At 45.0% G+C, this 15,893-nt stretch overlaps 1 protein-coding gene across 2 annotated transcripts in view; it reads left to right on the top strand.

Annotated features, from left to right (window-relative positions):
- The window catches only part of ABCA1 (ATP binding cassette subfamily A member 1), a 91,737-nt gene that overhangs the window by 56,463 nt on the left and 19,381 nt on the right, over positions 1-15,893 (top strand). For both annotated transcript variants that reach the window (XM_040089368.2, XM_040089369.2), the window contains exons 9-24: positions 3,274-3,514; positions 4,077-4,216; positions 4,456-4,572; positions 6,768-6,956; positions 7,813-8,018; positions 8,111-8,287; positions 8,893-9,115; positions 9,470-9,691; positions 10,287-10,491; positions 11,021-11,134; positions 11,599-11,770; positions 12,276-12,407; positions 12,915-13,054; positions 14,091-14,228; positions 14,746-14,966; positions 15,388-15,460. In XM_040089368.2, coding sequence (XP_039945302.1) covers positions 3,274-3,514; positions 4,077-4,216; positions 4,456-4,572; positions 6,768-6,956; positions 7,813-8,018; positions 8,111-8,287; positions 8,893-9,115; positions 9,470-9,691; positions 10,287-10,491; positions 11,021-11,134; positions 11,599-11,770; positions 12,276-12,407; positions 12,915-13,054; positions 14,091-14,228; positions 14,746-14,966; positions 15,388-15,460 — 2,710 coding nt within the window. The remainder of the gene's footprint in view (positions 1-3,273; positions 3,515-4,076; positions 4,217-4,455; positions 4,573-6,767; positions 6,957-7,812; positions 8,019-8,110; positions 8,288-8,892; positions 9,116-9,469; positions 9,692-10,286; positions 10,492-11,020; positions 11,135-11,598; positions 11,771-12,275; positions 12,408-12,914; positions 13,055-14,090; positions 14,229-14,745; positions 14,967-15,387; positions 15,461-15,893) is intronic.

Raw genomic sequence — 15,893 nt, 5'->3', positions numbered from 1 at the left:
GACTACAGCTGTTTCCTGTTACGTCATTTAAGCTTGGCTTTTTTTCATGTCTGGGATAAAAATAATTGAAACCACGTGATACTCAGTTTGCTGATGTGGCCGAAAACGTCCCAGGGTAACGTGCCTTTTGCTTGGCAGCTGTTATGGGTAGGGACTGCCTTTTATTCTGCCCTGCTGTGCAAACAAAGGCAGCTTTTTGCTCTGTGTACAGCATGAGCTGCTCCAGATGGCTTGACCGAAAGTTACTTCTTATTGTCTGTCAGGCAGATTTCTGTGTGAAAAGGAGGGACTTGCGCCCTCGTTTCAAAGAGCAGCAGCTTGAGGGGGTGGGGAGAACGGTTGTTTGTGCCATGTCTAGGAGTCTTTCTAGCAGGGAATTTTAATTAGAAAATGGTCTGAACGAAATATTTGTCTTGGAGTATGAGGATTGATTGGATCTGTGTCCTTGGACTCTTTAAATCAAATTCTAGGAGGACAGATTAAACACCAAGAGCAAGGACAACTATTTAGAAATGCTTAGGGAGCCAGGTCTGATGTCTGGGAGAAGAAATAGCTTAGTAACCCTTCATGTTTGAGATGTTTGCTTCCAGAGGGTAAAAAGATCAGTTCTGCATGTAAATTGTAAAGATGCTGGTGCTGAAGATGAAACAAAGTTCCTTGCTCAAGCTGTTTCAAAATAATATGTAGAAATGTATTTGCAAGTGCAATTCGTCTTTAAGATGGTTAACACTTCATATGTTCATGGGAATTAGCTGCACTTCTGATTTGAGTACCTTTGGTCATTATGCTGAGGAGTTTGTTACTTTTTGCTGAGCAAAAATGAGCTGTTTTAGCTAAGACATCAAAAACTCTCCAAAAACTTTGAATTGCACACTCAAACTGTCACACCTGAAATGCAGCCTGGGCCTTTTGAGTGAGGAATAATCAAATCCAAAAATCTGCATGAACATATGTAACAAACAAAAATAGTTGTGTGACAGTTTTCATTCGTGTTCCACGATGCTGGTGCCCTGTAGGCCACCTGAACCTGTGTAGCCAGGTTGAGTGGCACCAGGCTGCAGGCAAAGGCAGCAGTGAGTAGCAAGGAAATGAAAGTACACTTGGATCAGTTAATCTGGACATTTGCACATAGGCTTTTGCTGTTCTCACAGCTGTCTTCCAATGTATCAGTGTGTCATGTGCTTTTAGGCATCTGAAAATAGAGGCTTCTTGTGTAGGTGACATGTAGTAGCTGTTGTTCAGTATTAAGAATTTTTCTCCAGATGCTGACACACCTAAAAAACATGCACAGTTCTACAGATGGGTCACACAAAGGGTCAGGTTTACTTCCCACTGTAAGGCCAAAGAGTCTCGAGTGTGCTTTCCTTATGTAAACTTGGATTGAATTGTCCAGCACACTGCTGCTTTCAGCGTTCCTGCTGACTGACTTTACCAGCTGTCTTAGACTTTGGTTATCTGCATTTTATTTAAACAAAGGTGACAGACCAATGCACAGTGAGAAAAAGTGGCAGATGGTCTTTGACTCTGTTATTGTCTCTGAAAACAGGGCAGTTGGAGCACAGCATCTGAAGTTGTTTCTGAGTTGAGGTTGATGGGCAGTTACAAATAAGCAGCTCTGCTTGCCCTGTTTAGCACATGTACCTGTTCTGGACAGCACAGTAAGAACGTCCAAGTTAATGTCACTTGATACTTCAGCAGTACTCAAGATAAAATTCTAGAAAACACTTAAAAAGGGATAGAGAACCAGCTGTAGCATCTTACCATGATACTATACAAAACCCTTTGATACAGAACACAGATCTAGGCTCTGGTTCTCTGAAAAGGGATAGCAGAACTGGAATAAAGTTCAGAGAAGGGCAGTTAGGACATTTATGAGTATAATGGCTTTCACAAAAGGAACAAGAGAATAGGTTGAGAATGTTCAGCTTGCAATAGAGATGAGTTGGGGATATGACAAAGACCTATAGAGTTGAGTGGCACATGAAGAGGAGATAGGGATTGAACATTCACTGTCTCTTGCAGTAAAAAAAACCAAAAAACACACGACACCAGATGAAACTAACCATAGCCAGATAAGGAGAGAGAGAAGAGGTTCTTTTCTGTGATGCTGAATATTGAATACTTGTGGATATTCTAAATTCTAGGAGTTTACCATGGAAGAAATTCATTGAGTGTTAGGATATAGAAGTGAGCTGAAAATAAATGGAAGATGGAAGGTTACTTAGGGGAAGTATCCTAGATTCTTGCCTTTGTCTTATTTCTTCATAACATCTACTTATTGTCGTCATCAAAGAGGTGATGTTGTGACATCTCAAGATACAGGGGTCTCAAAGCAACACTCCAGTGTAGCATGAAACCAGTGCTCATGCAGGTGGGTTGCTTTTCCTGTTGTGGTGGGCTTGGCCATGCCCAAGTATGGCAGCATTAATGCAAATGAGTATCTCAGGCTGAGGGCAAGGTGCTTTTGTTCATGACACATTGCAGGCTTACTGTCTGGCATATGCCACTCAAATGAGTCTAGAAGTACTAATCATGCTGGCTGGTTGTATGTTATCACCTCAGGCCTGGTGTCAGGTCAGCTGGCCAGGAGAAGGCTCCTTGCTGTGACTGGCTGTGTGCAAAGCTTATGCTGTAATTCAGGCTCCTGGCTCTGCAGCAGGGCAGGATTTCAAGGATTTTCTGGGAATGCTGTTGACAATGGGAAAAGGAGTTTCTGGGGCAGGGATAAGTGATGCCAGTTTAGGAGGTCAAACTTGACTGCCTGGTGTAAATCAGTGGAGGCTTGGTGAAATTGTGCCAGGTGACACTGCTGTGACCTGTGGCTCATCCAGTTTGTGACTCATGAGCTGCAGTCACTTGGTGCTGTTCCTTTAATTCCTATTCTGACTCGATGTACCCCACCCCACCTGTCCTTGTGAGGGTACTCCAGTGGAATGTAAGCCATTGTGCAACCAGGAGGACAAGCAGCTTCCATGTTAGAGGGCAGAGAGGCCAAGAGCCAGCCAGCCACATCACTGGAGGAGAAAACTCAAGAGTAAAGAACTTGGCAGTGATACATTCCAAGTACTTGCACAGAAGAGACTTCCCTCTACAGTCTTCAATCTGGTGGAAGGCAAATGCTTTCCCTGGTTCTTACTTTGTTGTTGTGTTCAAGGGGATTCTCATCTCTTCAAAAATCTGTTCTGTGGTTTGAAGGTACATGGAAAGAACTTCTCCTTTTGCTAATCCTGTTTAATACTTGCTTCAATTCTTTTCTCTGCCCTTCCCCTCCAGCTGCTGAGCATGAAGAGCTGGAGTGACATGAGGCAGGAGGTGATGTTCCTGACCAATGTGAATGCTTCAAACTCGTCTACGCAGATCTATCAGGCTGTGTCACGCATTGTGTGTGGCCATCCTGAAGGTGGAGGACTCAAAATTAAATCCCTCAACTGGTATGAGGATAACAATTACAAAGCACTCTTTGGAGGCAACAGCACTGAAGATGATGTGATTAACTTCTATGATAACTCCACAAGTAAGTGTAACAATGGCATGGTCTGAGATCCCATCTACTTCATGATTGTCATCACTAGTGTTTTCCAAACTTCCACAGATGAAAGCAGGTGTTCCTGAGGGACATATTCACTGCTGTTTTAGAAAGGCATACGCATATTGTCCTGCATATTCCCTTAAGGCCAGTAAGTTACCAACTGCAGTCTCCCAGTGACCTTCTGCAGAGTCCACAGAAAGCTGTGCAGTGGACCTGTTTTAGTGAGAGAGGGAGCACAGTCATGTGCAGCCTCTGGAAATCTGACCTTTTCTGGACAAATTTTGTTTGTGCTATGCATCGGGGTTGTGGGAGTGTTGTAGAACTAGTACTGTGGCTCTTAGTGTTGGAGGCTACCTGCTCGCTCCTTGTTCACTAGGCAGACTATGCAGGCTTGGGCTGAAAGGGGCTTTTTGTGGACCTTTGCAGTAAAGGAGGGGGTTTGTGTCTGAAAATTGCTTTGCTTTCAGCTTTGATTGTTCTTGAAGCTCTATGCCTTCTGCAGTTATCACTGTGCTGTTCAGCCACTCACCTTTGTACTCTTCCTCAGCACCCTACTGCAATGAGCTAATGAAGAACCTGGAATCTAGCCCTCTTTCCAGGATTATCTGGAGGGCTTTGAAACCCTTGCTGATTGGGAAGATCTTGTACACTCCAGATACGCCAGCTGTAAGGAAGGTCATGTCTGAGGTAACTCTACCCCTGTCCTCTGATAATGTAGCATTAGCTAAGTCCTCTGGCTGTGCAGCTGATCCTCTCTAGTTGAACTGGACCCAAACACAAGCCTAGAAAGGATTGCCTGCAAAAGCACAGCCTCCCTAATCTCTCACCTCCCATGCACTTACTGTTGAAGGCTCAATGCACCCTCTCAGCCTGTGATGGGTCTCTGCCAGCTTTTGGAAATAACCTTCCTCTCCTCTTTGTGACAGGTGAACAGGACATTCCAGGAGCTGGGTGTGTTTCGTGACCTTGGGGGAATGTGGGAGGAGATAAGCCCAAAGATTTGGACATTTATGGAAAGTAGTCAGGAAATGGATCTCATTCGGGTCAGTATGCTGTCTTTGCTTGAACCATCACTGTTGTTTTTTTGCCATAAGTGATGAAATATTTATTTTAGATGGTGCTTCAGTGCTGAATTGGGCAGATAATTATTATGGATGGGACCCCTTCTTGAAAGAGATTTTGATTATACTCATCTTGTATTGTGCTTGGCATTCCTTCTTTCTTGTAACAGTCTTCTGCAAACAGGAGCAGTGCACATTTAACAACCAATTCTAATTCTGTTGGAAAATGTGCTGTTTTGTCCACGGTGTTGCCCAAATGTGTCATAAGTGCATCACCGTGGTTCCACAGGTGCAGCTCTAAGGGGTGGATCTTTTGCACCCTGTGCTGATGTCTTGGGAAGCGCAGCAGTGTAAAACTGGCATCAAGAAACAGAGGGACCAGTGCAGAGTAGCTTTTCCAGCTGTCTCTGGAACACGGTTGGGTATCACAGTGCATCTTCTTGTGTACAGAGACCTCTCCAGGTCTTATAAACCTTGACATTCATTCCTTTTTTACCTGAGTGAAATGCTCTGCTGAATAATCTGTGACCTGCCCTGTTGTACTTCTCCATCAACATGACATACTAGAGTGCCAGAGACAGTTTAACAGATTGTTGGGAAGTTCAAGCAGAAGGTTGAAGTCCAAAACATTGATTTGCAGTGACGTCCTCTGAAAACTGAATGTTGTTCCTACTTTTTAATTTTACATAGCTCTGGATTTTTATGGTTTCATTATTTTATGTTGCTTGTTAACCTATTGCCTCTGGTAGTTAATTATTTATCTTACCAGTAATCTGGTGTTCTCTGTACCAGTGTAATAACAGGGGTCCCTTTGTTCTCACCCGTTGACATTCACACAAGTAGGAGTGCTTCATTTTCAACTCCTTGCCAGCTTCCAGACAGCATCCCCTTCAGTTGCCCTGCTTCTGGGTTAAGCAGCCATCATCTCTCAACTTTCTGGGTTGTACAATCTGTTTGGCATATTTCTTCCTGCTGAGGGAGACTAAAGTGCTTTGCTTGCCCATCTCTGCCACTTCTAGCTTGATGCTAATGCACCTGTGAACTTCAGGAAGGGCGACACATGCCCCTACGGTTAATGAGCTTTAATGCTGGACTTGAACAAGATGAGGTTGAGCCATATCCCTTGCAGGCGTGATGACAGAAGTTAACTTTGGAGACCAAATGAGAAGAGAGCACAGCACATCCAGTACCTGTTTGCTTGGATTTTCTTTTTGTATGTTTTCCTTTGCTAGCTTCGTCTGTTCTGTTTTTCCAGTTTGCAAAGCTGGTTCTGTAACTGTGACCCACTACTTTCTGGTTTGCTGGTAACAGCAAAGTATGGGGAAGCTCTTTACCTCGCTTTCTTTTTTGTTGTGGCAAAAAAAATCCACTTCCTGTTCTTAATCATAAGGATTTTTGCAGTTTTCTCTCTTGTGCAGGTTTTTCTTTTTATCTCCCTGACTTCAATTCAACTATATCCTTTACAATTACGGTTCCCTTCCTGCCTGGCCTTACGTTGTCTGTCCAGTGGACCGGTTTCTGCGTTTGTGCTGGCGTTGTGCATACAGTAGCCTGTCCTTGGAAAGCTAGCAGTTAAACTGGGTGAAGAAAACACTGTCCCAGACAGGAGGTCAAAGGCAGGACATCATGGCTGTACAGGGCTGCTTCAGCCAGCCCTGATGGCACAAAAGCAAAATACAAAAACCACCTGGCCTCTGGTGCTGGTATTTCTGCTCAGCGCAGTGACCACTGAGCCTTCAGCCATGCCTCAGTTGCTCTTCATCCCAGCCAGGAGGAGAATTTTTTCGGGGAGAAGTGAGCAGATCTAGGCAACCAGTATTAGCCAAATGTGTTTCTGCTGGGAAAACATCTCCCTCTTCCCTGGTTTGCGTGTGTGAGGTGCAGAGCTGTGCATGGCTCTCTGCTGCCCTCTCCTTGGGAGAGGGGCGGCAGGACATGGGGGCAGCCAGCCAGCCTGCAAAGCACGCAGTTACGGTGCAGCTGTACCGACGGAGAGACATCCTTCTCAAAGGGAAGGTGAGGGGAAGGACACCTCTGAGCTGATCCTCTCAGTGTGACAGAGGCCATCAACCTGCACTTTTTGACAGCTGTTTCTCTGCAGTGCTTGTTTTTGTTATGAGAGGAATCTAACATTACTTCTCACAATTATTTCTTCTTTGAAAACAATATACTTGCAGACATTGCTGAAAGGCAAAGCCCTCTGGGACCTGCCCTTGCCAGCTTCCAACTGGACAGTGGAGGACATTGCTCGTTTCCTGTCAAACAGCCCAGAGGACTTGGAGACAGAAAATGGCTCTGTGTACACCTGGGTGGATGCCTTCAATGAGACAGACCGGGCTATCCAGACCATCTCCCGCTTCATGGAGGTGAGATCCTGTTAGTGTGGGTAAGGCGCTGGGGGAGGGCAGCAGCTTGATCTCTGCTCATGCAGGTGGGTGTTCTGGAAAGGGAAGATAGATGTTCCTCTATCCATTTTCTGGATACAGCCAGGCATTAGTAGGGCTGAGTAGTGTGTGAGAAAATTATCATTTATTCAGATGCCTAAGTATAGATGTAGGACCCTAACTGCAGGCCTTGTTTTTGAAGTTTTTGCTTTTGTCACTGCGTGTGGTTTCCTGCCCTTCTGTTACTGTGTGACTGAAAGCTGCTGCTGTCTCCAGCAGTGTAGCAGCTCATACTTTAGTCTGGGGTTTTGCTGGGGGCTGTTGTGAAGCTAGAAGCTGCTTTAAATTGAGGGAACAAAATTAGTTCTACTTTTTACCTCATTAGCTTGGGAGATGAGTGTGAACAGAAACAGGCCATGGCTTGTTAAGGGCCTGGTCCAAAGCCTTAGGTCTCCCCATTGATGTTTAGAGGCTTTGAATCAGACTTGATTTATTGGTAACAGATGAAATAGGACTATATATGGAAATTGATACTTAGATGAGATCCTGTAGGTAATACTGCACTGCCCTCTAACCTCTTGTACAGGAAATGTCTTTGCTGAGGTATTTCTTATTGATATATATTTGACTGGTAGGTGACTGTCAAGCAGGAAGTAATGACTTCAACTTGCTGGGCTACAACAAACCGTTGCAAAACAGTCTGATGCTGTTTTCTTTTTCTTGGGCATGACATTGTCATTGGAGTGTTCTCTACTTTCCCTCTACCCCACAACTAAACAAGGTCTGTTATGATTTGGCGGTGTATCCCATAGATGCTTCTAATTCTGTCCCCGTCTAGTGTGTAAACTTGGACAAACTGGAGCCTGTGCCCACAGAAGTCCGGCTCATTAACAAGTCCTTGGAGCTTCTGGATGAACGGAGGTTTTGGGCTGGCATAGTCTTCACTGAAATAGCTCCTGACAGCACAGATCTTCCTCAACATGTGAAATACAAGATACGCATGGACATTGATAATGTGGAAAGGACCAACAAGATCAAGGATGGGTGAGCCCTGACATCCTGCCTTATGATCAATTTCTTACAAAGGATGGGGTGAGGAGGATTTCTAATGAAAACGTCTTGTTCCCTTGGCGCAGGTACTGGGATCCTGGTCCCCGTGCTGACCCCTTTGAGGACATGCGCTATGTCTGGGGAGGCTTTGTCTACCTGCAGGATGTGGTAGAACAGGCCATCATCAGGGTTCAGACAGGCACGGAGAAGAAGACAGGAGTTTATGTGCAGCAGATGCCCTACCCATGTTATGTGGATGACATGTATGTATGCAGGCTGCTTCAAAAGCTCCCAGGAGGATGAGCTTGGGAGGCATGGGCTTTTGTCACTCCTCAGGCATGGTTTATGTCCCTATTATCAGTGAGGAGGCAATCTCCATAGTGTTCCTAATCCCTAGAATTAGGGCACCCACATGGAGGAATTGGAATATGTAATGACCTGCAGAGTCCTGCCCAGGAGAGGGACTGTGAGCACTGGAGTTAAACATGCAAAGTACCTTCCTGAGGTGTGACCATATCCCCACACCTGATGCAAGCAAAAATAGCAGTGGGGAGAAAAGCAGACAGGCACAGGAGTGGGGAAAGAGGGCAATTGAGAGCAGTCCTCAGGCAAGGCAGCTCTTTACCCCCACTCTTCCACTGAATGACAATTGCAGGTCCAGCTTCCACTCCTAACTGGCAACGTTCTCTAAACCCATCCTCCTCACCTCACGGTGGGACATGGATCCTGTGTCAGGCTTTGCACATCAGCTGCTTTGTGCAGTGAAGCCTTAGCTGTCACAATGCTCTGACAGTCCTTGAAGCGGTGTCTGAAGTTTCCATGATGTTTCTCACTCAGTTCTCCTGGCCCCTTTCCTTCATTTTCTCAGATTTCTGCGTGTCATGAGCCGCTCCATGCCTCTCTTTATGACACTAGCTTGGATCTACTCAGTGGCTGTGATAATTAAGGGCATTGTGTATGAGAAGGAAGCCCGACTGAAAGAAACAATGAGGATTATGGGACTTGACAATGGCATCCTTTGGTTAAGCTGGTTCATTAGCAGCCTTGTACCTCTCCTGATGAGTGCAGGACTGCTGGTGCTGATCCTGAAGGTGAGTTTCCAGGTTTGGGCTGTGGCAGCAGAATCTAGAGTTTTTAGAGCCTACTAAGCAGGGGTCTGCGCTGACACAGTAGGGAGGAGTTTGCGGGTGTGTGTTGACCAGTCACTTTTGGGGAAGAGGATTTTGGAACAACTGGACTGTGTGTCTGAAAACAGCAGGAGGGAATGTTGTAGATTCAGTTCTCTTGAAAAGATGCCTCTGGTACTGCCTCAGCTGTGGGAAGGCTGTTGTGCAAATTGCAGGGAGCCCTGCCTTCCCTGAGCAGCCCCTCTTCAGAGCTGCCTATAGCAGAGGTACCGTGGAGAGCCCTTTCAAAACCTGATGCACTTATTTTTCGCCCACCAGATGGGGAATCTGCTGCCTTATAGTGATCCTAGCGTGGTGTTCATTTTCCTCTCAATCTTCGGTGTTGTGACCATCCTCCAGTGCTTCCTCATCAGCACCGTGTTCTCCAGGGCCAACCTGGCAGCTGCCTGTGGGGGCATTGTCTACTTCACGCTCTACCTGCCTTATGTGCTGTGTGTTGCCTGGCAGGACCACATCAGCTTCTCACTCAAGATTTTTGCGGTGAGTCTTGATGAAACTCTCCTGGGCATTGGGTTTCCTCCAGTATGGCGCTCAGCAGCTCTCTAGCTGGACACTGTTACAAGGGGAAAGTGGCAACGGAAGGGTAATTTTCAGTGTAAGAGTCTATCAGGGTTGGGCTTGATAAAGAGGTTTACTGAACCTGGTAGAAGCTGCTGGGAGGGTTTTGTTTGCTTTGGTAGTAGAAGTTATGCATCTGGACTAAGCTGCCTTGATCTCTGTATGCTGTGATACTGTACCACCAGACATGCAGGCTGAAGGAACCACCAGCCTTTCCTCTGCACAGCAGCTGTCCAGAGAGAGTGCCTGTTAGCAACCTGTTCCCTTCCAGGAAAATCCAAAGAGTAAGGGAAAGAAGACAGGGAAACAAACAATTCTGGATGGAGGTCTGCTAGACATTTCAGGCCTCTTGGAACCTAGACCAAATATATCACTCTCTATCTGCAAATACAGTGACAGTCCTTGGAAATGTAACTTTTCATGTGGACAATGTCCCCTAGCCTTGTGCTACAACTGAGATGACTAGTTGGAGAGTAGATGTAAAAAACTCGATGCATGTTCATGCCTCCCATTTCAGAGCCTGCTGTCTCCAGTAGCCTTTGGTTTCGGTTGCGAGTACTTTGCACTGTTTGAGGAGCAGGGAGTTGGCGTTCAGTGGGACAACTTTTTTGAGAGCCCATTGGAAGAAGATGGCTTTAGCATCACCACATCAGCTGTCATGATGTTGTTTGATACCTTCCTGTATGGAATCATGACCTGGTACATTGAATCTGTCTTCCCAGGTGAGGTCTACTTCTGGGGGGTAATAATGTCTTAAGGCTTTTTTAAATAAATCCTTTCACCCTTTTCACTTACTAAGATGCAAATTTGGCCCATTTTTAAGCTGAGCTATATAAAGGTCATGGGGCAAAACTAGCATCAGAGCAAGGTTGTGCCTGCTGCTAGCAGTGAGTATTGTCCAGCACAGAAGCATGACCCCATTGTGGCCATGGCTGATCTAACTCCAGAAGCTTTGCCTTACTTCACTTGTTCCTTCCTCTGAAGTTCACAAACTGTGCTGCAAGGGAGGAGTCAAGAGTATCACCACTACATGTGCTACTTAGCACCTTTCAGCACAGGGTTTTTAACTCTAAAGTGAAGTTAGATGTCTCTTACCCAGGGTCTGTCAATGCCTTCATATGGGAAGATTTCTTCTTAGTCCTGCTTCATCTGGAGGCTTACTGGGGTTGGAGTACTTCCCTTCTTGTCCTGAAAGCTAATAAGAGAAAAGGGACAAATGCACTCAGGCTCATGTAATGCTTTTCTCTTTAGGCCAGTATGGGATTCCCAGACCCTGGTACTTTCCTTTCACAAAGTCCTATTGGTTTGGGGAGGAAGCACAGGACAGGCAGCACCCCCATCCTGACCAGAAGGGGTCTTCAGAAGGTAAGTGCTGGATACAGAGCCTTTCTGAAGTGAGGTGTTAAGGTCTACCTTTTTCTGAAATGAGAGTCCAAGGACAGCAGGAGCAGTACTGGCATGGATAGATGAAACTGCTCCCCCTTTTGTTATCAGAGTTTGAGTGTGCCGATCAGGTGGGTGCATCCATGTAAACCCACTGACCTGAGTGCAGCTGGATACTCCAGGCTCATGGAGTTGAGAAATGCTTGTATTTTTGCTGACTCTGATAACACTGGAGATCTCTAGCTCCCAGATTAGCCCAGGAGAGAGAAAATAGCTAAATGATAAATCTTCTGTGGAAGATTCCTGTCTCTGAGGAAGAAATGTGGTCAGTTCTTCATATAGTTCATTTCTTCACAGGCTTGGAGGAATGTGATGTCTGTTACAACTCCAATGCAATTTCTGTTAAAATCTATCATATCTCTCAGCCTTGTTGTGTTTTCTTCCAGTATGCAAGGAAGAAGAGCCGATGCACCTGAGTCTTGGTGTTTCTATCCAGAACCTGGTCAAGGTTTATCGTGATGGAAAGAAAGTTGCTGTAGATGGTCTCACACTTAACTTCTATGAAGGACAAATCACCTCCTTTCTGGGACATAATGGAGCAGGGAAAACCACTACCATGTAAGAACAAAATAATGATTCAGGACCGTAGGGAAGTGACTGAATACTGCAACTCTTATCCATATAGTAGAACTAGCAATATAACTGCAGTGTGCAAGCTGGTGCAGACTAGAGTGCCTTTGCTGATTTAGTCTAGTTAGCCCTACAGATACAAGGGGCTGGAACCACAGGGGGTTCAGGTTGAGGCTGGGTTAAATAAATCTGCAGGTGGCATTTTGTAGTAATGCTGTTTGTGATTCTGACTTACCGGTGAAGGAAAGCAAGCTGGTACTGAAAAAACAAGAAGCTTGTACAGGAAAAAAATCTTTCAAGCAGCTATGTGGGTGTTCTTTGGTCACCACTGGAGCTGATTTGTGCTTTGGTTTATTTAAAATCCATTAGTGAGGTGTTTTTCAGGCTACTTTCTTGATATGGTATTTCCCCAGGATTTCTATCTACTCTTAATTCAGCCTTCTACTGTTTCCTAGTGGTGGAACCTGCTGATCTGCTCTTATTTTTCTTTCAGGTCCATTTTGACTGGCTTGTTCCCCCCAACTTCAGGTACAGCCTTCATCCTGGGCAAAGATATCCGCTCTGAGCTTAGCACCATCAGGCAGAACCTGGGTGTATGTCCACAACACAATGTGCTGTTTGACTTGTGAGTATCATCTGGAGACACAGGACTGATGCTATCCAGCAGATATTTGGGTTCTCTAGGACACAGCAGTGGGCTTTCAGACAGCCCTTTATCTGTGTGTGCATGGTGTGAGACAAGGAGATGGTGTGAGATTGGTACGGGAACATTCTGTTTATTAGCACATTCCTAAGTACCTTGGAATGATCAGCAAAAGCTTATACTTTCATCTTTCATGTCTGTTAATAATCTACTTCACTCAGCTAGGTCAATCAGTGCCTAGTGATTTGGGTGCGTTGTGGTACTGTCAACCACTCTTAAAAAAGGATTTCTTACATGGGTGCTGAATAGAGCCACACCCTGAAATCAGGCTCAAGCTGAGTGCACCCAGCCTGTGGCTTCTGCCTGAAACCTCAGCCTTAAAAGATGTTTTTCTGAGCAAACAGAAATGCCTGCAGTAATGCTAATAAAAGGGATGAATTGCATCATGGTGCTTTCAAACTGTGCCCTGAGGCTGCATTTGTTCCTTAGGCTGACTGTGGAGGAGCACATCTGGTTCTATGCTCGGCTCAAAGGGCTGCCAGAAAAGAAGGTGAAAGAGGAGATGGAGCAGATGGCAACAGATGTTGGTTTGCCTCACAAACTGAAAGCTAGGACAAGCAGGCTCTCTGGTAGGTTCAGATATCTTACATTTTTCAGTCTCAGAAACAATCCATCAGCTTTTGCAGAGGCTGTGTTATGGACCTTGATGAGATCCTGCAATTATATATAGACTACTATACAATTAAGCATCTAAGGATGTCAGTTATTTATTAAGTACCTAATCAGTGTATCCTAGTAAACATCACAATCTTGCACAGACTGAAGCTATCTAATGGCCATAGCAAGTAACTAATTTTCTCTGATTATTTTGTACTTGTTTCCATTATGACATAGTCCAGCTGCATTTGGTGTGTGTGGTCCAAAGTTTACTGATATATTTGGGGTGTATGAGTTTAGGTGAGAGTGGCCTGGACCATAGTCTCCAAGTCTCTTGATGTTTGTGAACCATACGTGCATTCCTTATGCTGACTTCTGCCCCTTCAGAAGGGGTGACCTGGAGTGTCCTTCTCCTTTGTTCAGGAGGGGCAGAATTTCTGTACCAGTCTGTACCAGATACTAGAGGGACTGAGATGCCTTTGTCTTACTCAACTGTCAGTACAGATTGCAGATTTGACTCTGGGGATGGGGGCAGATGACCACAGTTGACTTTAGTATTGAACAATGCAATATAATTCCTTGCTTTGAACAATGCAATATAATTCCTTGCTTTTTCCCCTGGAACACTTCCATGGAAGGGGAGTCTCATGGGGACATTTCTGCAGCTCAGGCTCTGGAGACCTGTATTCCAGATCCTCCAATATGCTTAGGCCTCCAAGCTGGCGATTTGCTACCCCTGGTGCTGAGACAGTATAATTCACCTACAGAGGGGCATGCAAGGTGTGGTTCCCTGCAGTAGGAGAGTTAGACTCCACTGATGAGTGACTATCCAGATGAATTATCCACTGTCCAGAAATTAGTGGGACCCTGAAGGCCTGAAACATCAGCAGTACCTGTTCTCCTCAGTCTGCCATCTTTCAGAGCGCTTATTATCCATCATGCTGCAAGTATTGCTGTTCTGCTCATCTCTGCATCAGCCTGAACACCTCTTTTTTCCATGCCTGACAGGTGGCATGCAGAGGAAGCTCTCTGTTGCCCTAGCGTTTGTCGGTGGCTCCAAGGTTGTCATTCTGGATGAGCCTACAGCTGGGGTGGATCCTTATTCTCGCAGAGGAATATGGGAACTGCTTCTGAAGTATCGGCAGGGTATGTCATCTTTTTCTCTACTCTTAATAAATGCATTGTAGAAAGCGAAAGAAAATCAGTCTGATTCATGACTGTTCTCAAAATAGCAATGTGTCTTTGTGAATGTATTGTTGCATTACCAACGAATAAACAAAGATAGTGCAGGACAAGGGTGCTCAGATCTCTCATCTGTATTCCTTTCTCCTCCTATTCATGTCAGAATTCATGAACAAAATTTTTACTGGATTATGAGGGAGGGCAGGTAAAGTCAGAAAATCACCCTTGGTGTTGAGCAATGTCCTGTTGTACTCCATGCAGACATGAAAGTAAACCTGCCTTTGCTGAGCACAAGAGCCAGCAGTGGGGAGAATAAACCCATGACAGCAGTTGTGAATCTTCTCCATACTCTTAGTCCTGTTCAAAGGAGCCAAACTTGTGACATCAACCTCCCCCATCCAACTTCATGGCAGGTTATTGTGGCTCTGGCATCACAACACAGGTTTGTTTGACTTACCACGTCTTCCTTGCTCTCTTCCAGGTCGCACTATCATTCTCTCCACGCACCACATGGATGAGGCAGACATTCTGGGGGACCGGATTGCCATCATTTCTCATGGCAAGCTCTGCTGTGTCGGCTCTTCTCTCTTCCTGAAGAACCAGCTGGGAACAGGCTATTATTTGACCCTGGTCAAAAAGGATGTAGATTCCTCTCTGAGCTCCTGCCGAAACAGCAGCAGCACAGTTTCCTATCTCAAAAAGGTACAGCTGGCCTTTTCTGTTCATGTTTATTCTTTCTTCATGAAATTGTAGGCTTTTTGGAAGCTGCAGCTAAGATTTTCCCTAGTAGACTGTCTCAAAGGAAAATCCCTTGTTCTATAAAAAAAGTATTACCTGTTTTGGGGATACTGTGCCAGACCATGTCTAATTAAACTGTTGTGTAGGACATGCATCTCCATTATAGTTTCTTTCAGTGGCAGTAGTCCCAAACTGATTAGAGAGATACAAAATAGTAAAGTACACTTTTGTAACACTTGCTCCTATGTCCCTGACCTCTTACTTCTGTTTTAGCTCTTTGCAGTGCTATGTCACCATCTGCAGCATCTGCTAGAGTGTAGCATCAGGTGGGCCCCATTCTGAATAAACAACAGGAAATAATGTTTGTCTTCTCTTTTGTGACCAGGATGACAGTGTCTCCCAGAGCAGCTCTGATGCTGGCCTTGGCAGTGACCATGAAAGTGACACATTGACAATAGGTGAGGCTTGGAAAAGAATTTAAGATTGAATCCCAGTTGACATATCTCTGTAGCTTACCTTGGACAGCTGCCTTAATCTCGTTGCTCCTATGTAGCTAGAGCCTTGGGACAATTATTAAATTCACAAATATTGGATTACTTTTCTTGAGTGAGCCATTTGAATTCAAACTGTCCTGAGAGTTAATTATGTAGCTGCTTGGCCTGTTAACAATATATAATGTTGGTAAGCTGTACATCAATGATTTGTTGGTCTTCCAGTAGCACATATAAGCTCTCCCAAGTTCTGTGCATGAAAAATGTAGCCAGGCTTTTATCCAGGCTTGTGTTAAATTAAAAACAAATTAGACTTTTCATGGAAATGAGCTTATTTCTAGAGATGTCCTCTTTGTCCTTCTGGCAGGATTTTTAAGACTGAATTTTTTCCACATAATGA

This window comes from Hirundo rustica, chromosome Z, assembly GCF_015227805.2.
Source record: "Hirundo rustica isolate bHirRus1 chromosome Z, bHirRus1.pri.v3, whole genome shotgun sequence".
Taxonomy (NCBI): Eukaryota; Metazoa; Chordata; class Aves; order Passeriformes; family Hirundinidae; genus Hirundo; species Hirundo rustica.
The sequence above is the reverse complement of the archived record's forward strand: the minus strand, read 5'-3'. Positions and strand labels throughout refer to the sequence as shown.